This window comes from Furipterus horrens, unplaced genomic scaffold (assembly GCF_987537825.1).
Source record: "Furipterus horrens unplaced genomic scaffold, mFurHor1.1.pri manual_scaffold_11, whole genome shotgun sequence".
In the NCBI taxonomy this organism is placed as follows: domain Eukaryota; kingdom Metazoa; phylum Chordata; class Mammalia; order Chiroptera; family Furipteridae; genus Furipterus; species Furipterus horrens.
In genome coordinates this window covers 89,673,080-89,696,405 of record NW_028327181.1, presented here as the reverse complement: position 1 = coordinate 89,696,405, position 23,326 = coordinate 89,673,080, and the positions used below count along the sequence as shown (strand labels likewise).

General features: G+C 38.1%; 1 protein-coding gene across 4 annotated transcripts in view; it reads left to right on the top strand.

Annotated features, from left to right (window-relative positions):
- The window catches only part of TLK2 (tousled like kinase 2), a 111,257-nt gene that overhangs the window by 82,244 nt on the left and 5,687 nt on the right, over positions 1-23,326 (top strand). For all 4 annotated transcript variants that reach the window (XM_090290654.1, XM_090290655.1, XM_090290653.1 and 1 more), the window contains 7 exons: positions 1,964-2,030; positions 2,828-2,925; positions 4,699-4,780; positions 10,345-10,436; positions 15,065-15,154; positions 18,610-18,779; positions 19,973-20,111. In XM_090290654.1, coding sequence (XP_090146780.1) covers positions 1,964-2,030; positions 2,828-2,925; positions 4,699-4,780; positions 10,345-10,436; positions 15,065-15,154; positions 18,610-18,779; positions 19,973-20,111 — 738 coding nt within the window. The remainder of the gene's footprint in view (positions 1-1,963; positions 2,031-2,827; positions 2,926-4,698; positions 4,781-10,344; positions 10,437-15,064; positions 15,155-18,609; positions 18,780-19,972; positions 20,112-23,326) is intronic.

The following is a 23,326-nucleotide window of genomic DNA, read 5'->3' as shown; positions in this document are numbered from 1 at the left end:
TAATAGAAACAGCCATTGACATTGTAATCAGTGTATCTATAGTGGCTACATTGGTTTTTCAGGGGGGAAAGAATTTTTGTAAAGCTGTCGTTGTGTGATACTTTAATTGGAAATAAGTTTCAGATCTAAAGATAGCCACAAATAGCAGATAATAATATTGTATCATTTAATAACTAGTATGTATTTTGCCTTTTTATGTTTTCATATCAGTTTATAAAAATATATTAACCCATAATCCACCTCAAGTAGCTCTGTTCTGGATGCTGAGGATACAGAGCTAAATGATATAGCCCCAGCCATAGGAGTTCACAGTTTATTTATGGAAAATGAAGATGAATTAGCTAATAATTACATTAAGTATAGTGATAAAAGTATGCATAGTGAATAAGCTTGGAAAACATCTTCTCTCTTATAGCTCTGAATATTTTAAAAGCTAGTTGCCAAATAAAAAATATTTCCTTTCAGAAAATCTCAGTAGGAGCCCAGATTTGAGATTGTCTAGGCAAATGTTGTATACAATAATCCTATCATTGTCTTCTTTCACATATTCTTTTTGTGAAGGGAATCTTCCTCCAGTATTACTTGAAAATTATTTCATTCTAATGCATAAAACCATTGGCTTAGGAGTATAAAGAGGGCATAAGTAAAAAAAAAAAAGTTAAAGTTATTTCCTTGCCATAGAACAATAATTAGAACTTAATCTGGGCCAATAGTATGTCAATAAATAGTTGCCATCTGGAGTGCTGTGTAAAATCCAAGCTGGAAGGCATTTGGTCCAGTTTTTAATTAGAGTATCAGAGACTTGGCTCATTCCTTTGGCTAGAAGCCAAAACCAGTCTTCTGGAGTTCTGGAGTGAGTCACATTATTCTTTCCTGGTATTGAACCTATTTCAGGCAGAGAAAGAATTCTTAGTTATGATTTTTTATTTCTCTTTTTTTACTAGAGTGATATGAAATAATGAATGTAAATATTTCTGCAACTATGAAGAGATCGGCATAATGGCCCCTGTGGGTGTATGTCTTCTCCCTTTTACTCTTTTTTATTTTCTTTTAGTCAGACCTCAGGCTCTGCTTTGTAGCCCTTCCTGGTTGATAGAATAGCTGTGTCTTCTTCCTCCTGCTATTCAGAATATATCTGACAGGGGCATCTAAAACTGAAGTATAGACATAGTTAAAAAATAAAAAAATAAAAAAATAAAACTGAAGTATATGTGTATGGCTTTTAGCATGTGGAGGGTGAAGATGGAGGAGTAGTATCTTACGTGCTCACTGGAGACAGGAGCATGTGATTGGGGTCAGTGGAACAGGAAACAAATGATTACCCATCAAGTCAACCCTTTGAGAATTGTGTTTAAATAGCATTTTCAAATTATATATTCTTTTCACTTTTTCATTTAATAGTCATAATGCCTTTGTTAGATAGGAATTATTTGCTGGATTTTTAGGAAACTGAGACTCAAGATTAAAGTTGCTTACCTAAGGTCACATGGCCCAAATTGCACCTTGAACCCTAGTCTTCAAACTCCAGATTTTGGACTTTTTCCACTCTTGTTCTCTCTTTGTTGTTATGGTATTAAGGTCTACAAGTTATAAAAGTAATCAAATCTATTGGCTTATTATTTTCCCCTTAAAAAAATTCAGACATAAAATTTTTGGCTACCTCTCCTAAAGGATTTTCATCTGAGTAATGTTTGGGACAAAACTAATATCACAAATAATGTAAAATTATAGCACATTTATATTTTTATTTTTTAGGAATTAGACTAATGGCTTTGAAGTGCTTTCACATCACATCTGATTAATCACAGAAGTTTTCTCGTGTCAAAGGATGCAAGATAAGCTGTCTTTTAGTTGGTTTAGCTAAGAGATTGAATATATTATGTAGCATGCTTTGGTATTTCTCTTTAAATATGGACACTGTGATTTCAAATAATTTATTGAAGTTTCTACCATTATTTTCCAGGTTAACATTAGCAGAATACCATGAACAAGAAGAAATCTTCAAACTCAGATTAGGTCATCTTAAAAAGGTAAAGTACAAGGAGAGATGCAATTTTTAGTTTATATTTGGTGTGGAGGCAAGTTGGTTATTTGGACAAATGTGTTAGTTACACATTCCTGCAGAAATCTCTTTAAGATATTTTACATCACATAGCAGCTCTTACATTTTGCCTAAACTAGCTAAGGTGAAACGGTCGTATATCAATCATATTGTAACATAAAGGCACCTACCCAGAATTTGTTATTGACGATGTTTACAGAAGCATCTTAGCTGTAGGTCTCATCTGTTTAGTTCAGCAGCTCATACATGTTTGGTGAGTGCTGCTTATGGTGATGGTCAATAAGCATGTGATAAACTGCTATTGGTATGTGTTTGTCTTTTTCCCACTGGGTTCTCCAATCTTGTTACATCAAAGAAACTTAAGGCACCAAGTATAGTCCGTACTTGCAAAACAGCACCAGATAAAGAACCTGATTTTTGTTTTAAAAAGATTGCATTCCTATATGTATATACACAAAACATTCCTGGAAACTTAGACAAGAAACTTAACAGTGGTTACACCTGGGGAGTAGGCATAGAGGGGAGAGAGCAAAGGGGCAGAGGACTCTTCCTTTAGCTACTGTACTTTTTATATGGTTTGAATTTTATTATAGGCTTGGTTTTTAATGACAAAAAGTCTAGTTCTTTTTAAAAAGTCTTTTTCAGCGTAAAACATCCTCCTGTAGCTTTTCATGAGAGAGAGGTCTCTGCTCTTGTTTTTGAAATAAGATTCTGGAAAGGTAACATTTCTTATGTTCTGAACTTTTTCTTCTCTTTTCACTTTAGGAGGAAGCAGAGATCCAGGCAGAGCTGGAGAGGTTAGAAAGGGTTAGAAATCTACATATCAGGGAACTAAAAAGGATACATAATGAAGATAATTCACAGTAAGCAATTTGGGAGTATGCTGGTTAGAGACTGCTGAGCACTTTCTGACACCAATTGAATGGTTTAGAACAGTGATTTTCAACCAGTGTGCCACCAAGAGGCTATATTTAGTTAGGGGCACTGACCCCTTTTCCTTTAGATTGTCAAATTAAAAAAATGACAACAGCCAATACAATAATAGCCATCCAGTGTGACTGAATCAAAATTATACTTATTTTCTTGGTCAAATTGGCAAAAAATATATCTTCTGGTGTGCTGCAGAATTTTAGTAATTAGTTTATATGTGCCATGAGATGAAAAGGGTGGAAAATCGCTGGTCTAAAATGATATTTTTGTTTAATAATAAATTCATTAAATTGATTCCATGGTGCATGTGGTTCTATTGGAGTATGTAATACAGTTTTATAAACAAAATTTGCTTTACTTTAAATGTATACTAGATTTTATGTGGTAAATATATATCTGTACATACAGCATGTTTACACAAGTAGAGGTCACTAAAACTGTAGCTTTCTAGTGTAAATGGTTGGGATACACTGTATTCAGGTTTACCTACAGAGCCTTACTAAAGGGAAGAATAGGTGACTGTGGTGTTGTGGAAAGATTGTTGAGTTGACACCTGTTTTTTCAATGACCTTTAAGGGCCATTCAGTCGCTGAGATTTTAAGCAAGACTGTTAAGTTCAGCACATTAATTTAGATAAATGCCCACCTTTGTTTATATCATTTAAGAGCCTGAAACTTCGAAAAGGAGACAGCAAGTGGAAATGTAATCTATTCCTTCCCGCATACTTTGGACTCTGAAACATGATTTTTTGACATAGCTACAACTTGTGTATTTTTGTTTGGCTGTAAAGTGCCAGGCAACCGCTGTTACTGAACACTCTGTCTTTGTCAGGCATAGTGCTAAGTGCCCCTGTGCTCTGTCATTTAATCTTCACAGTAACCTTCTGAAGTAGGTCATCTTCAATACATAGATCTGGAAACAAGCTTAGAAAAAATTCAGTTAACTTGACCAGGGACCCATAATTAGTGGACCAAACAAAGAGTTAAGCCTGGATCTGTCTGATTCCAAAGTTAATTATTATACAGTAATGTCATCTCTCTCCACAGGCACGCTGCTCTCTCAAAATCAAAATGATTTCAGGTTTAATAGTGGGGCTATTTAAATTCAGAAGTATTTTTAAAGTTATTTTTGCCAGAGTCTCTTATTTCTTTATCTTCTTAGAAAACAGCACAACGTGGTTTCCTATATGGGGAAAACAGTTATATCATAAAAACTTTCTGTCTTACAGAGAGAAAATGGATGCACATAGAACATGTGACTCACTTTATAATCAAACCTGTTTTTAGGGCCCTGTAGAAGTTAGGTAATGGTGGGAGCGTATGTGGCTCTTGAATGGTTTAGTGGAACCAAGTAACACAATTGGAAAATCCCTGACCCAGTGTGGTCGTCTACCGCCTTCACCTGAGAGCCGGGCAGAAAGTGGGGGAGGCCGACAAAAGACACGATGGGTCTGACTGTGGCTGCGTGGAGACTGGCACCCGCGTCTCACGGCTCTGCAGCTGGTGCTGTTCATTGTAACGGTGCCGTATCTTTGAATTAGGTCACTGACTTTATGCTCAGGATCAGCCGTATTGGTGTTGATTCCCAAATTGTCAGCAGCAGCTATAGTCACGTGTCTAACATCTTAAATATTCTGGAGATTTTGCGAATGTGGAAGATTGTGTAATCCTTAACCTCAGGATGTTATGTATTCCCTGTTTCCACAGATTTAAAGATCATCCAACGCTAAATGACAGATATTTGTTGTTACATCTTTTGGGTAGAGGAGGTTTCAGTGAAGTTTATAAGGTAAGTATGAGGATTAAATGACTGGTTATTACCAACTTAGAGAACAGTTAGAATAGCGATAACTGTGGGTTGGCATCTATTGGTTGAAATTAAAAACTTTAAGGACTGCTTTTAATAAACTTCAGTGACTAAGCAGGATACAAGATTTTACCCTGCCTTCAAGTTTGAAAAATAAGTACTTACAGATTTTTTAAAACAGGAAGGAAAAACATCACTGGTTTCTGGGTAGTGGAATTGTAGTGATTCTAATTCTCATCCTGTACTTTTTGCTCATTCACGTTTGCTAGAAAAGAGTATGCATTATTTTTATTCTCATAAACACTTTCTTTTTTTAAACAAAATAGATGTGTTACAGTTAATTCTGATTTGAAAGACCGCTTTTTGATGTTCTCACCCAAGTCAGAGTGTTGGGTAGCACCGGCAGTTTGAGGGAGTGTCCTGGCTTAGAGTGCTTCAGTCGGGCCAGTGAAGTGTAGACTCCTGTGCCTCCAAAGGGTTTTTACTAAATTAGAAATCCGGCCAGTTTTAAGTACAGCTGCCAGATCCATAACATGCTCACCAGCCACAGTCTCCTGAAAATTTTCTAGATGTTTCTGGTATCTGGCTTTTAAATGCACAATTGGTTTCTTAAGTGATCTGTACTGCACGGCCCTGGTAATTCCCTCTTTTCTAAGGTGTAGCATTCACTGTTAGGGTTTGTATTATGCCCATATGAATTTATATATGGGAAATCTTTTGTGTAAAATAATGTTTTCACTTCAGAAAAGAACAATTAATACTAGTTCTACTGGTTTCCCTCTTTTTTCTACTAATTTTTTAAAATAATTTTAATTAACCATTTTTAAGTGTACAATTCAGTGGCGGTAAGTACATCCACAATGTTGGGCAATTACCATTGCTCTCCATTTCCAGAACTGTAGTAATATTTTTAGTGTTCTGCTAGGTTTCATTTTCTAGTATTTCATTTATGTTTTTTATCTGTGTTTATAAGTGGCACTGACCTGTGCTCATCTTTAGTGTGTAAGCAGCATGATGTCATAGTTATCCTAGAATAATTTGTGAAATTTCATTACTTAGGAATGGGTAGCTTCTTGAAAGTTTGTTAGAGCTGACTCATAATCACTTGGGTAGGTGATTTTAGAGGAAAACTATTTGGTCACCTTTTCAATTCCCTCAACAAATATTGATCTATTCTGATTTTCTCTTCCTTCTTAAGTCAATTTTAGAAATATAATTTTATCTGGAAAATCGTTTGTTTCTTCTTGATTCATTCCTTAGTCATTCCTCTTTTCTTCTTGACTGATAGGTCAGAGATTAGTCAGATTTTTTCCCCCACTAAAAATCAACTTTGTTTTGTTGATTAGATCTACTGTTTGATTTGCTATTTGATTAACTTTTGCTTTGAATCTTTTCTTCCTTCTCCTTTCTTTGTTTTTATTGTTTTCATTCTTGAATCATACACTTAGTTTATTTTTGCTAATTTTTTTTATTGTGGTAAAAACATAAAATTTACCATTGCAAATATTTTTAAGTGTACAGTTCAGTACGTTAGGTATATTCATGTTACTGTGAGACAAACACCCAGAATCTTTTGTTTTACAAAACTGAAATTCCACCCATTAATCAGCAATTCTACTTTTCCTCTCTCCCCAGCCCCTGGTAACTGCAGTTCTTTCTGTTTCTTTAAAATAGGGTACTTTATATACTTTGTATAAGTGGAATCACAGTGTTTGTCTTTTTGTCACTGGCTTATTTTATTCATCATAGTGTCCTCAAAGCTCTACCTGACTGGTGTGGATCAGTGGGTTGGGTGTTGTCCTGCAAAGTGAAAGGTCTCTGGTTCCGTTCCTGGTCAGGGCACATGCCTGGGTGGTGGGCCAGGTCCCCAGTTGGGGGAATACGAGAGGTAACTGATTGATGTCTCTCTCACATCAGTGTTTTTCTCCCTCCCTTCCCCTCTCTCCAAAAATGAATAGTTTTTCTTTTTTAAAGTTCATGTTGAAGCATGTGACAAGATTTCCTCCTTTTTTAAGTCTGAATAGCATTCCATTGTATGTATGCACCAAATTTTTTTTACCCATCCAGCTGTCAGTAGACACATTGGGCGGCTTCCTCTTGTCAGTTGTGAATAGTACGGCTTTGAACATAAATGTGCAGATATCTCTTGGAGACCCTGCTTTCAGTTCTTTTGGTGATGTAGTCAGAATTGGGACTATTCCTTTTCTTTGAATCATCAAAATTGGTTATTGGTACTTCCAGTTGCTAGTTATTGTTTTCTTTATCCATGTTTTTTCTTTATGCATCCTTCAAGTACTTTAACATTTGTGAAATCTAGATGCTTCTTACAATGTATACATTTAATGTAGTTATTTTTTATTTTTATTTTTTGCTGTTCTTCACTCTTTAAAAGCCTTTCTTGAATTAGAGGTGGATCACAGTACCTTGCGTTTAAAAATATGGAGAAAATGATACTTATAATATCATTAGTGTTCTTACAAATTAAGTGGTATTTAATATGGCTTTTAAAGACTTGAAATGGTTCTCTGCTGTAAAACCATGATGGTGTACATGCTTGGTGGACTTCAAACTCTATAAGAAAAATAGAGTTCAAAAGTTTCCATTTCTGTGAAATAAGATACACTGTTTGAATGGAGTGGTTTTTATATTCTAAAAAAATACTGGTTTATATTTAGTTTAAATTGGAAGTTTCCTTTATAAGCAGTCATGTCTTGAATGCAGTGCTTTCCTAGAGGTAGCTTATATTTTAAAAGATCTGTAGAACAGTCCTAACTATTCATGGCCCGTGTATCTGCACCTGTTGCCTTTATGTGTTCATACATATGTGGAGACTAGCAGAGGGGTGGTAATGTTGGAACTGAAGTACTAACTTTTTAATCCTATCTTTAGAAACTAAAAAACTATTCATTTTATAGGAATTTCTCAATAAATTCTTTTTGATAGGGGAAATTATTGTATAAAAGTGCTATTTTATCAAATTGTGATTTACAGCCAACATCCTTAAAAACCTATTTGTTAACTCCCATGATGGAGCACTACATAGCTGATGTTGGATTCGCCAACAGTGGTGGTCTTTGGGGAAAGCATGTCCCTTTGTTGGGACAGTGCTGGAGAAGTGACTTGGTGTGACTAACTTCAGACATTACTGGGATCAAAAACTGCTTTTTATTTACTCAGCATATATGAGAGGGACTAAAGGCAGGGATTTTTTTCATTGGTTTATTTGTTTCTGTTTTATTTTAATAAACACAGTATAACAAATTACAAAGTTATTTTCTAAACAAACAGCAAAGAAATGTATCCTGAGGGTTTTTTCTTTTTTAAAAAAAATATGCTTTATTGATTATGCTGTTACCGTTGTCTCAATTCCTTTTCCTTTTGTACCCTCCACCCACTGACCCCCTCCCTCCAGTTGTCCCCCCGCCTTAGTCCATGCCCATTGGTTGTGCATATAGTTCTTCTCAACATCTTCCTGTCTACTCCACTCGCTGCTACTATGCTTCTTAATTCTTGTACCATCTCCCTCCCTTTCCCCTCTTACCCCCTCCCCGTTGACCTCCCCCCAAAATGTTCTTCATACCTGTAATTCTTTTCCCACTCTCGTTGCCTACTTAGTTTGCCTTTGTTTCGATTCCCTAGCTTCTGTTGTTGGTTGTTGTGATACAGTTTTCATTTTAATGTTCATAGCTTTGATCCTCTTTCTCCTAAACAAGTCCCTTTAACATTTCATATAACAGTGGTTTGGATCTGATGAACTCCTTCAGTTTTACTTTGTCCTGGGAGCACTTTCTCTGCCTTTCTATTCTGAATGAAGCTTCGCTGGATAGAGTAATCATGGTTATAGGTTTTTGCTTTTCATTACTTTGAATATTTCTTGCCAGTTCCTTCTCGCCTACAGAGTTTCTTTTGAGAAATCAGCTGATAGTCTTATTGGGACCCCTTTGTACATAATTCTCTTCTTCTCTCTTGCTGCTTTTAAGATTCTCTCTTTATCCTTAATTTTTGACATTTTGATTATAATGTATCTTGGTGTGGTTCTCCCTGGGTCCAGTTTTTTTGGAACTTTCTGTTCTTCCTGGACCTGTAAGTCTATTTCCTTCCCCAAGAGAGGGAAGTTCTGCTTCATTATTTTTTCACATAATTTTTCAATTTCTAATTCTTATTTTTCATCTTCTGGCAGCCCTATGATTCAGATGTTGGCCCGCTTGTAGCTGTTCCATAGGTTTCTGAGCCTCTCCTCATTTTCCTCACTTTTCGCTTGCTCTTTCTGCACTGGTGGACTGTTTGTTCCTTCCCTACGTTCTGATTTGTTGGTTTGATCCCTGATTTTCTTTCTCTCACCACTAGTTTCATATGTGTTTTCATTCATTTCAGCAGGACTAGCCTTGATTCCTTCCTTGTCTTGTTTAAGATCTGCTGTTAGGTCTGTAAGCATTCATATAACTAAAGCTCTGAACTGAGCCTCAGAAAGATTTCCTATCTGCTGATCCATTATATTAGATATTTGCTGGCTGGTCAGCTGCATCACTGGGATCTCTATCATGATCTGTGCCATCCTGACAGTTTTGTGTTTACCTTTGCTTCCTGGGTGGGGCTATCACACCTCCTACACTATAGGGGGCTGAGTCCCGTGCATTTGTCACTACCGGGCAACGGTCCAAGATGAATTCCTGCCGTTCACTCTCCGCTGAGAGACTGGGAGTATCCTCCTCCGTCCCCACGTCCTCTGGCCCTCACAGTTCGAGGCAATGGGGGTCTGCCTTCCCTGGCATTGGAATCACGAGCTGACGGGTCTGGTCTGCAGCTAGGGGTGCTCCCCAGGTGCTTCTCGCCTCCCCTTAAATACGGGTGTCTGTGCTTACCGCTGTCCCGCCGCTGCCAGCACAGCTTAATCTCTCCTCCCAGGCTTCACCCCTCCTACCGTCCGGATGAGCCCCACTTGTTTATAACTTCATACGTTGGACTTCCATGTAGCTTTATTTTCTGGAACTTCTGGTTATTTCTGGTTTTGCAGTTGTTGTATTCCTTCTTAGTTGTGGAGGGGGACGGAGCGTGTCAGTCTAGGCCTCCATCTTGGCCAGAAGTCCCTGAGGGGTTATTTCTTAAGAAGGCAGTCTGTGTCCCCAGCATTTCAAAAGTGTCAGGACTTGCCTTTGGAGCATGTCAAGTCCTAGTGTCAGCTGAGGGAAAAGAGACAACCTAAGGGGGAAAGGTCCTGAATAGGGTAAATGGTGTCCAGAAAGAGAATTGTTTGCAAGTGACTATTAAGGCATGAGCTGTCTTTCTGTTTTGGTGTGTGCTTGGTTTTATTTTTCTAAACCTCTTGGTGCCAGTTTATCTGGAGACCTCTGTCTGATCACAGTTTTCAAGAAGATGGTTTCTACTCTAAAACAAGTATGTGAAGTGTTATCTTCTACTGCTGTTTTTTTTTAATAAGGCATTTTGCACTTTGAGGATGGTGATCTGTTAAATAGAATTCAGCTGCCTATAATTCTTGTTAGCATTTATCCAGAATATAATTTCTTCCTTTTTTTTTTTTTTTATAGGCATTTGACCTAACAGAACAAAGATATGTAGCTGTGAAAATTCACCAGTTAAATAAAAACTGGAGAGATGAAAAAAAGGAGAATTACCACAAGTAAGTGATACTAGAGTGTCTGATTTTTCAAAATCTAGTAATAATAGCTGAAGTTTGAGCACTGTGCTAAGAGCTTTACATGCATGGTTGTCATTCCTTTGAATCCTCATGACTGTCCTAAGAGAGTGAGTGCATTTTCCATCTGACTGATGAGGAAACTGATACGAGAATTTGAGTAACAGTTAAGAAATGGCTGAACTGGTATTTTAAATCTAGACTTCCCTTACTCCAAAACCCTTGCTCTTAACCTCTCCTTCCATTATCTTGTATAAAATTGGCTACAGTAAAGAAAGCCTCAGAAATTGTCCTTGCTTGTCTGTAGAAATCAGAGGAGAGTATCCTTTAGCGGTCTGGGGACCCTGGGAAGTGCCTGGTGGGGCTTTTTTAGTTGCTGCAGTCATTTCATTATGGAGGAGGCAGATAGTGGAGCGGCGGGGGGACCTGTTCTGCCTGAGTGGTACTTGACTTGTTTGGCTCCTCCTGGCACAATTTGCCTATCTCAGGGTTCTTGGTCTTCAGTGTCGCATTTACTGTGCTTGCCTCTCCTCAGAATGCCACTAATAGCAGCCCTCATCTGTACTTGGGGTAAAGGAGTGACTTCTTTAGAATGAATAGTTATTACATGTGCAGGTGTGAATTTCTTTGTTCCACTAACGTGAGGTTTTGCTTGTTTCCTCCAAGCTGCAGGACATTGGAATTCATGACTCATTTGCTTTGGAGGCCACACAAAATCAATTTACTGTTAGGATCCCCACTGGGCTTAATATTGTTTCCTTATTGTAGGTACAAGTACTGAGTCAGACACATCCTATCTTTGAAAGGAGGCGATGACCTATTGATATAAAGAACCTGTCTCCTTTCTCCGAAAGCAGGTTTTTTCTTCTTCTTAAAAATAGTTCTTTGTTGGGAAAAAACAGTGGACCTTGTAGTAGACTTCTAGTTGGCTTCTAAATCTCAAGGGGAATATAAACATTTCTACACAATCAACCAGCTCTTGGCACATGGACCAAGGCAACTTTTGCTTTATACCTATTGGTCATCAGGGACCCAGGAACTCTTCCTGTCCCATGCAGGTTGGCAGTGGCTCTCAGCCCTGGGGAAGAGAATGTTCCTGCAGCGGTAAGAGAAATAGGGTTTAGCAGAGGTAGGAGAAGGGATGACATGTGGTTTATGCATGGCATCCTGCAAGTGTACCTTACGTGACAGGCAGCTGCAGTCCAGATGCTTCTGAGGAGCAGTTACATTATTATAAGTACATTCCAGTCACTTGACGTGCAGGAGGAATGGCAGGCCGCGGTGGATGCCAGGAGCATTTCATAGAAGGAAACCACATGTTTTTCTGACTAGTTATAAATGAGAAATGTCCCCATTACATTGAGACTTTCAGGGCTCCTAAGGATGTTGGAACAGTATATGCTTCTCCTTAAAAATACCCTCCAGCCATCCCTGGAGCTTGTTGCATATGTTGTGTGTGCACTGACCACTCTAAACCAGTTACCTGTACAAGGGATCGACCTGGGTCAGCCAAGACCAAGGTCAGCCAAGACTGTCTTCTGAAGAAGATAGTTCCTGTACCGGGATCTGTACATATTTTGCCTAGTCTCAGTATCCAGCCTTTAGGCTGATCTTTAAAGAAAACTCCATTGAGTTCACACCCCAGTGTTTTGAAACAGTGAGGTATTGAAGCCAGAACTATGTACCTCCTTGACACATTGGGCAAGTCCTGGGGGCTATGAATTGGTTGTTTTCTCATGTTTCTCTACTAGACAGAGTCGGAGAGCAAATGAAGGGGACTGTCTCGTGTTTCTGAGCTTTTACCTGCCCAGCTCAGGCTCATGGTGGTTGGTGCCTTTCCTACTCTTGTTTCCTCACCAGAGGTGGGAATCAGCGTACCCAAGCAGAGGGGTGGGGCTGTCTGGGCAGTGGCCATTTCCCAGTTGACACTGTGGAGGGGGTGTGCAAAGTTATTAGGACCTCCATTCATCCTGGGGGGGGGGGGGGTACCTCTTAAGCACTTCTGCCTTTCTTTGAAAGATTTTTATTGCTAAGTGATACAAGATTATATTGATGAATTTTAGGCTACAGATAATACTGAGTTAGCAAAATGTCATTAACTTATTTGAACTTAAAGAGGTTCATATCAAGTACATAACAGATTTTAGAGAGTGCTTTAAAAATTCAGTATTAAACTAAAAAGTATATACTTTAGTATTATGGTAACATTATAAAATATGAAAATGCTACTCTAACCCTGCAAAGTAAGGTCTTTTGATTGCTTTTCCTTTCATGTGGATGACTTTCCAGTCTTATCTGGAATCAAGACTTTTTTTTTTTTTTCTTTGTAAAAACGAAAAGAAAAGTCTTAAAATAAGAGGTTGTTGTTTAATTTTGAGTACCATTCTGCACTTCTTTGCTCTCCTCTTTCCCCCACAAACAAAAAGTAAACTGATTGTTTTTCTTTTGCATTATTAAAGTATTACTAGATTTCTTTAACTCCTCAGAATAATATACTTAAAACTCTGCAGCAGGAAAATTTCATATAAAGCCTTCTGCAGAAATAATTGCATTTTAATTAATATACTCTTGTATGATACTCTTTTCTAATCTTCTAGGGTAACATCATTTTGAAAGTCTTAAATATACATCCAGTTGTAAGAGAGTCAAAGACATTAACACTTTAGTGGATAAGTTTCTTCCTTGTTCTTAGTAAAGTTTCTGTATTTATATAGTGCATTAATCCCTTGGATGCTAAGTGACATGAGGGACATGCATGGCAGAGCCACTGCCTTGCCTGGTGAAGCACGAGAAGCCTGAGGAAGTGCTTTCAGTGACGCACAGCGGATTCCCTGAGTGGGCGAGGAGCTTGAATCACACTTCCTCTGATTCTTAATTTTTGCCTTCTTTAGTTTTCTCTCTCTTCTGTACCTTAGCACAGACGTTGGTCTCTACTCTGAAATGCGCAAAATCAAAATGTTAAAGCAAAAGTGCAGGAACTGTGGATTTATAGTGTGCTAGAGGGGAAAATGACTTGAACAGTTATTTAGTCCATACGTCTCTAACCTTGTTTTTTTTTTAAAATAGCATCACCTTTATTTTACCAAATGAAATATTACATGGAATCTTGATATGTGAAAAAGAACAAGGGTGGAGCTGCTTTGGTGGGATGTGGGGGCGGGGGCGCTGGGCCTAAGCTGCCTATCTTTGCTCAGCATCTCCACAGGGGCTCCGGAGGCCCGGCTCTCCAGTGAGTCCCCTTTAAAACTGCCAGTCCAGTGCAGTGGTGGTAAAGCCCAGGGAGGTGGGCTCACAAAGCCCAGTCTCAAGGCCAGGTTTCTTCGGTCCCAGTGTAGCGTGGGTTCTAATACTGTTCTTTAGCTGTGGCAAGTATTTCTTTTGAGAAAGACAGAGATGATGAAATGTAGCATCAGAAGCAGCAAAAACTATCAAAAATGGCACCTTGAAAAATAAACCTAGTCAAACTAAATAAATATATTTAATTACTTTTAGATTTCTAGTCCCCTCTACTCAGTTGTTTTCTCAGCTTTTGTTAGTTGAGTGCTTTTTTGTGTACTTTTGATATGGTAAAACACACAAATTTCAGAAAATAACCTCTTCTGTTTAGCTTTATTTTACCATGCTATGGAAAGATGTTTTTAATGATTCTTGGCCTTATAAACAAAATGCCCCAAACTAAAGGGTATACTAGGTTACTTAAAATATAATAATTTCCTGTTGCTCTTTGTAAATAAGAACTAAATACTTTTAAAATTATTTGGTAATTATATTGTATAAACATGTTCTATTCTTCTAAAATTTGGTATATGAATATGTCCTAATATACAGTACATTTTTGTTCTGAATTTTATTAAATGCTTCTAAATTGGAAAAGTATGTTAAAAAATGTTAACACTTTCACATTTTCTTAGATGAAAGTAAAGCTGATAGTCCTTTAAATCTTTTTTGTAAGGAGTAAGACTTAAAAACAAATACAGACCCTGGCTGGGATGGCTTAGCTTGTTAGAATGTCATCCTGATGAGCCAAGGTTGCAGGTTCGATTCCCTAGTCAGGACACATACAGGAATCAATAAATGCATAAATGAGTGGAACAATAAATCTCTCTCTCTCTCTCTCTCTCTCTCTCTCTCTCTCAAAATCAATAAACTAAAAAAAAAGAAAATCACTGCTAATTGCCTTATATAACCAGTAATTCTTTTACCCAAGGAGTTAATATGCTAATTGATTTTCTGGATATAACACTGGGATATAAACATTTATAGATTTGAATTCTCACCTTTGGAAGAGAGGGGACAAAAGCTGTCTTTATAATTTTTAAAGCTCTGATATTTGGATATAAATATAAAAGAGGTGAGATTGTCACAGAATGAAATTGAAAAGGCTAAAACTTCATTCAGCAAATATTTGAGGACCTACTGTTTTCTCAACAGCTTGGTAGATACTAGTAGAGAAAATAGGATGAAGAAAGATAAGAGAACCAGATGGATCTGAATGGAAGAAATGGAGTGAATAGGTAGAAACAATAGAAAAATATGGGAATATGTACAAGTATCCTTGATAAATTCTAAAAGATAAGCCGATACAAAATGTTAACTTTCCATTTTGTTTACAGGCATGCATGTAGGGAATACCGGATTCACAAAGAACTGGATCATCCCAGAATAGTTAAGTTGTACGATTACTTTTCACTGGACACTGACTCGTAAGTGCTGTACCACTTCAGCTTAGTAATTAATACTGTTTTCTTGTAGTGCGTTGACTACTCGTGAAATAGAGTTTAAATCTGAATCCAGGAAAATCTCTTTGAGGGAACCAAATTTTATTCAGGGGCACATAATCATATGTAAATTCAGAGTTGGGCCAGCAAGACATCTGGCCACAGGATGGGTGCAGTTGGTGCTGGTAAATGTTTAACATCCAGCTTGGTGGGGAGAGGGATGGGACCAATTTGTAGTATTTGCCAATTTCTGTGGTTTAAATACTCTCAACATGTCCAATTTCAATCTGTCAATTAAAAAAAAGCTGTGAGATACAACTTAAATACCATATAGTTCACACTTTTAAAGCAGCGATTTTCAACTTTTTTTTTTTTAATTTTATGGCACACATGGACTAATTACTAAAATTCTCTGAAACACCAAAACATACATTTTTTGCCTCTGTGACAGAAAAAAAAAGGTATAATTTTGATTCACTCACTGGATGGCTGTAGTTCTGTTGGCTGTTGTCATTTCTTTATTTGACAATCTAAGGGAAAAGAAGTTAGTGCCCCTGACTAAGTAGTCAGGTATTATGTGTTTTAAAAATTCTTGTAGCACACCAGTTGAAAATTGCTCTTTTAAAATATACAATCAATTCAGTCATTTTTAGTATATTCAGAGATAATGCACAAGCATCTCCATAGTCAATTGTAGAACATTCTCATTACCTCAAAAAGAAACCCCATACCTTTTGCTGTCATCTCCCTACTTCTCCACCTTCTACCCTCGGCCCTAAAGAACCACTAAGCCACTTTTTGTCTCTATAGAGTTACTATTCTGGACTTTCATATGAATGGATCATATAGATGTAGACTTTTGTGACTGGCTTTTTTCACTTAGCGTGATGTCTTTTCAAGATTTATCTTGTAGCATGTGTCAGAACTTCCTTCTTTTTCATGATCAGATGTATTTCATTGTATGGACATACCACCTTTTGTTTATTCGTTCATTCTACCAGTGGTTTAATAACCAGCTCACAAAATTCCTGAAAATTTAACTATCATCTCTCAGAATCGGGCACAAATTGGTGCCAGCATACCACTTACAGGTACCAGTGAGTGCGGACTGTTCAGTAGAGTCTCGGCCCCACCCTGGCGACTGATGAACACTGACAGGCCTTTTAAAGAAGTATCAGCAATGTGATTTTATCCTAGAATGAGAATGAGTATGGCATAAATGAAGGCATTGCCCAGTGCTACATGTTGAAATATCGGTTCATAGGTTTACAGAATGTTAGACTTGGAAGGGATCTCAGTTCAGCCTTCTCATCTTATAGGGGAAGATTTGAGGACCAGAAGTTACATGACTTGTCTAAGATCTTTATTTTATTTCATTACCAGGTATAGGTAAACTACCACCTCTGGATTTATCCAGGAGTTGAGAAATATTTCAACATTTGGTAACATTTTCTCTGTAGGAGTCTGAACTGAGTCAGGAAACCTGAACTGGGTCTGGCTTGCAGGTGTTACTTTAGCCTCCCAGTGTAATTCCAGGAGTTTTGACCTGTTTCAGACAACAGCTGTCTCAGAGATTGCTACCCAGAGAACCAGCACATGTTTAGAAATGACCCCAAAAGGAGACCGTAATTGCCTTTGGGAACATGAACCATCTCCTTTTTTATCTGTTCTGGGAATTCTCCTTTCCAGTAGGGTGGCTGTTGCACCAGGCATTGCCATGTGTGTTTAGCGTGGAGTGGGGTTCAGGAAAGTACCTTGGTAGAGAGCAGGTCTCCACAGGGTGGCTTTACTGCTGTGCTTTAAGTACATTTGTTGAACACTAGGTAGGAGCCCCCCTGCACACACACACGCGCACACACACACACAATGTATACAAAAACTATTTAAAGATAAATATAATGACTTAGATTATTGCTGTTTTGAATTATACACATGCTTTTAACTAATCTGAGCAACTGAGTTGATTCTGTGCTAGTCTTGAGCTGTTTACTTTGCTCTTCCTGTTGTGTGTGTGATGAATTTTCATCAACAATGTCAGATTATCATTTTAGAAAGTCCTCTGTGAGTTGAGTATGAAAAGTGAGATTTCATTTTCAGCTTGCATTTGGGTCAAAGAATAAATCCACTAAGCATGAGACTCTGTATCTCAGATCAGAGAATCTATAAATTTCAGACATTCTCCAACAAGGCGCTAGCATACCCTAGTATGTTTCTAAGACTCATAGAGCTGTTGTTCAGTTAGGGATCCCACAGGACTGTGTATGTCCACATTTCATTGCTGTGCATTTTGAAGGCCTCAAATTGCCCGGAGGCCCATTTTGCTAGTCCTGAGTTTGTTTGCTCTCAGGTCTGCTCCTCATCCTTTTCCTCTTCTGCATCTTGGGTGAGTTGGCCCTTGCAGACTGTGTTCACCAGGCTCCTGTGTCAGTTCTTGTTCCACTGGGTTCAGCCAATGGGGAGATAGAGATGGTGGTGGTTGGAGGACACACCCTGCTTCATTGTGGTTCCAGGTTCCCTTGGTGACCCTGGGTTCTGGTTGCACCATCTCCTCCCTCTGGCCCTCTGGCCTTAGGGTGCGAGTGACTTCCTGCTCTAGATGATCTCCGAGGTGCCTTACTGCCAGTTGTCTTCTCAGATCTTTCATCATCTGTGTGTTCAGTTTCCTGAATTAAAGTCTCTGTTTTAAATACCCAAGTGAGTTTTATTTCCTGGCTAGACCCTGGAGGATACACCCATATAGTCACAGGTTTGAATAGTTTAAAAGGTATTGATCTCTCAGAAATACTCACAAGATGCCTTACTTCAGTTTATAACTGCCTTAGAATGGTACAGTTTTACATTTGGACCTGCTTAATGTATTGATAGAAGTGAAGAAAGAAAACCCATTCAGTGTAATAACACATTTCTCAGAACCACAGATACTGTACTTTAAAAAGCTCTTTTATACCTTGTGTTTAGCAAAGAGAAATTGTAGTACAGTATTGTGTCAGACTGCCAGGAGACATGGTATGCACTAATCCTTGAGACTTTCCCTCACTGTTAGCACTCAGTGTCATAGAAACTGTAGTGAGAACTGTGTACTTGATCACAATATGCTTGTTTAGAAATGGGGCATGGCGTGAATACGTAAAGGAGACCCTTCCGAAAAGATACCTGCCCTAAACACACTGCAGTTGAGATATGCCGCGCATGGGCTTCAGGACAGCAGGTTCCAGTGGGGGGAGGGTGTGGTGGGGGGGAACTCTTCACCTAGACAGTAAGCTGTTTTCTTCCTGGGTCCACTCAAGTAGCTAATATGTACTGAAGAAAGAAGAGAAGAGTATTTTAAGAAAGAAAGGAGTGAGAAGCTAATTACCTGAAGTTTTCACTGGGGCTGGTTTAGTTAGTCTTAATCTGCTTGTTCTCATATCATGGTCAAATGTTGGTTTATTTGTCTTTAGGTTTTGTACGGTATTAGAATACTGTGAGGGAAATGATCTGGACTTCTACCTGAAACAGCACAAATTAATGTCGGAGAAAGAGGCCCGATCCATTATCATGCAGATTGTGAATGCTTTAAAGTACTTAAATGAAATAAAACCTCCCATCATACACTATGACCTCAAACCAGGTATGTCTAACTTTTAGGAGATAGTATTGGTGGCTTTTCTTTGGTCTTCTAAGTGACTTTTAATTTTATAAAGTGAGAGAATTTGGCAGGAGCCAGGAAGGCCATCTGACTTGAGATTGCTTGAGTAGGTGTGGGAATGAAAGCGCCCTGGCCCTGCAGCGGTGGGTTTAGGAGGGCGGGTTGTATTAAATGCTCTGGAGAAACAATGCCCTGTCTTTAGAGCCAGGGCAATTCGTGATGTCAGTCTGATTAAGAAAGAACTGTTCTGGCAAGCTTACCTCTGCTTTCCCATTACTCAATGCATAGCACTTCCTCTACTCCAGATCTCTGATAAGTACTCAAAAATTAATGACGTATTTTGCAACTGTATGTCCCGTTCCATTAAATTCTAAGCAGAATTTTTCATCTTTTTGTCTGGTTACTATCTAACTTGGATAGTCATCAGCAAAAAGTAGAGGGCAGTTGGACTTCTTACCTCTAATTTTTGTTGAAGTTTGCATGTGTTGTTCTGTGGACAGCTCTACCTGGCTTAGCTTCAGTGTGAGGAGGATGATTCCCATTTACCCCCTGGTGTGGCAGTTGTTAAGTTTGCTTTCCTGTTCTGATAGCTCCATATTAACTCTCTATTCATTATTCTGTGATGTTCTAATACAGTTCACATGACTAAAAAATCCTTTTCAGTGAAGTGATTTTTGAAATAGATGGCCGTTGTGTGATTGGGTTTTCCATCACTGAATTTTATACATTTTCCTGCCTTTGGAGCTGTAGGTGGCACTGTGGCGCTACCTTTGATTCCCTTGTTAAGTTTTTTTCGATTTCCCCCCCCTGAAATTAATGTTCTAAACAGAGCGGTTTAGAGATCCTTACTGCAAGTTGAGATGAAACTTTCCCACCATTTCTGACCAACTGTACAAGTGCTATTTTAGTTTGGCAAGTTACAATTATTTCCACTGCTCATAGTGGTGGTTTTGGCACATTAAACAGGTGATTCTTGGAAAATAGAAGGTTGCAGCCAGATACTGAGGACTCTTCCCCCAGCATTGAGTCCAGATCATTTTATTCCAGGGATTTAGATGTTTGGTGTCGCATGCAAGAGTTTGAGTTCAGTTGTCCCCTTCTTGTCTGTTATTACCGTGGATTTTTCCCTTAATTAGTAAGTCTCTTTTTATTCATGAAGATTTTTATCTTTTTAGGTAATATTCTTTTAGTAAATGGTACAGCGTGTGGAGAGATAAAAATCACAGATTTTGGTCTTTCCAAGATCATGGATGATGATAGCTACAATTCAGTGGATGGCATGGAGCTAACATCACAAGGTGCTGGTACTTATTGGTAGGTATCTGGGAGATCTGCCAGGCTGGCTGAGGGAGATGTGGCTGTGCTATACTGAAGCGCTGGTGATTAATAGTTAATATCTGCATCCTGCCTGCTTGGTCAGTAATGCTCTGAACCAAAGCAGGTTTTCCTTCCCAAATAGTTACTGTCTTTTAAGCTGTTTGACTCATATTTCTATTAATGTCTTAACTTCTCTTTCCTTTCTTGAAAACCATCGAGAGAGAGATTGTGTGTGGTCAGGTGTTTGAGTTGTGTGTTTCCTCCATTGGTTTGGCCCTCCTGAGCAGGTAGAGAATGAGGTTGCTCATTTGTATATAAAGAATGGCCCTACATTTTTTTTCAGTCCAGATGCAGGTCTCACTCTTCGTGGATTAAGGGGGTGAGGGATTTGTTTCTAGAGTTGCCCGAGGATGACGGATTCTGAAGAACTAAGGAGTTTTGAATTGAAGATCAGGGTGTAAATAATCAGGACGTTAAAAAACAACCCTTGAAATCTAAACAGGAAAATGTCTACAATTTGCTAAGATATGTATCCATCTCTCTCAGGCATATTCTAAAAGGTTTTGAGCCACATTTCTTCACATCTAGTATCACACATCTCTCCCCAACCACGCTACCCTAGCTAGCTCTACCTGCCTATTCTATGACCCGTCCTACTTTGCCTAGTATGACTTTTGACAGTGAGAAGCATAAAAAATACCTACAGCTCAGGCATTTACAATAACTTTGTGATGGGATGTGTATTAATAGAACTGCCTTTTCACATCTGTGGTGGTACCACAAAGCCACATATTGGAATATATGATTCTGAACATGAAGAAAGCTTCCAGTAGCGGTACAAAGGATTGGGTAGCCTATTCCTTTGGGTTACATGTGCCATTATACCCTGGGGTCAGTTGGCCAGATCACTTTGGTTTGGGATATAGAATAATGACAATGTGGGAAGGAAGGTGTTGATCTGAAGCAAAGAAGAACAGGGGTGTCTTTCACAATACATAGGGTCAGCCCTGTTCTAATCCGTCTGGTCATGTTTATCTAGATTAAAGAACCAATCAAATTCTGCTAAAAACAAAATTTCTAGTTTTAGGTGCTCCTCATTGTTTGTGGAGATGGTGCCTGTAGTGAAAATCAGTCACTAAATTAAAACTTTGAGATGCTAGATTTAAAATAGAAGCTACATTTACAGTGTTTATATTCACTACGGTGGTTATTGTGGGTTAGTGTTCCTGTCAGTAAATGACACAAAAATATCTGCTGTTGGAAATTCTGGCAACAGGTCTATACCTCTGCTATGTAAATTCACTGGAACTTGGATTTAAGCTTTTTGTTTGAAAGCTTGTTCTTTTTAAAAGGTGAAGGCTTTTTGCGTTTAGTTTTCTCATTACTACTTATTGCTAAGCAATAAAAACTCAGTGGTTGGAATTCAAATAAAAATTAGTGTTTGGGATTAGCTTCAAAGCAATCTATTTGGGGGGAAGTGGAGAGGGATGTGTATGTATGACTAAGGATTCACTGAGTGTGATAGATATAGATGCGGGATTATGATTATTTGAGGGTTCATTTTACTGTTCTTCCTACTTTGTTATACTGAAATTTTTTTCATAACAAGAAGTAAGGTAGAGAGGGGCAGCTGAGAAAATTAAATTTTATGGGTTTCTATGAAGGTTTAAAAAGTCTCCATATTGGTAGAAACATTGTCATAATAATATGTCATCCTCTTATGATGTCCCAGAGAGATAACCAGTAGACAGGAGGACGTAATTCTAAGTGACTGTATGTGGTATTTGGTTATTCCAGAACTATTCTACATTGAATACTGCTTTTAAGTATGTGACCTGTAGATTAGGCCTTGAGACTTATCATTCTTCTCTGAGGATTTTATCATCATGGAATATGCAACTATTTTCATTTAAAAAAAAGAATTAGTGTCATAGAACTCTTCCTCTCAACGTCCTTGCTAGGGAATTAGAATGCTTCTATTTTCAGTATTTGGGTGAAGAACTAGTTTATTTCTTTATTTATAGATGGGGGGAACTGAGACCTAGAAAGTGATTTGCCAGACTTCTGTTAAGTGGCAATGTCTTTAGTATTCTAAGTATTTGGCTAAATTGTTACTCTCCATTTGGACAAATTCAACAACTTCCATTCTTCCCTACCATCTCCACAAAAAAATTACAAATACATTAAAATGATCATTTTAGAATTAATATTCTATTTGTTGTATATCCAATATCATATTTGGCATACATATATGTTAAAGAATCAAGAACCATAAAAACTAGGGTTCAAGGAGGTTTTAGTAGCATTTGGAAGAGCTATTTTTAAGATAAGTTACCTTTCCTGTGTTGTTTCTTTGCCATTTTCCCTTTTGTGGCTTCTATATCTCTGTTCATTATTCAATGTGTGTTTTGGTTAAAAGTTTTCATTTGGAAATGGTAATCTAAGTCAGTGATCTTAATCATCCAAAAATGTCTGTTAAAAATAATAAATAGAAAACAAGAACATGAAACTAAACTTTTTTTTTAATAAAGAAACATGAAGAAAGCCCATCATCTGAGCATTTTTTGCCTCTCAACTCTTGTGGTACCCTTCAAGCATAAGTTTAGGTTTTTATACCAGAAGCACAGCAGTATCTAAAATAAAGTTTTTCACAGAATTGATTTTGTCAGCATGAAATCTGCAGAAATTGATCTGTTATCTACAGAATTCTGCCTTCCAGCTGTGTCATAGCTGAGACTCTGGGCAATGAGTGGAAGCATATTTGTTTGGTTTCCTAAATGCCAAAAGGCACTTACCTTCCACACCATACAATTTGGTGTGGTTCGCTGTCCAGCTAGTCTTTTCAGAGGTCAGGGGTGGGTGGGGAGGAAAGGAATTCAGATAAGGATTGAGTTGTGCTAACAACTAGTCTGTTTAGCTTTTTCTGTACCATTAGTAAGTTAGTCTTCCTTAGTAAGCCTCTGATCACCCTGAAAGTGGGAAATGTAAAATATCCTTGATAATATGGACTTTATAATGTCACCGTTGATTACCTATTGTCATTATTTCCAGTCCATGTTACCCAGAGAAGCTACATTAAGAAGACAGACAATCATTCCCCTCAAAGATAGCTGCTGGGTCCTGAAATCACTGGGACTTCAAGAATAGTTATTTTACAACATCTTCAGTCCAAGTGAAAGGAAACTGACACCACTTCTGTTATATTTCAGTGT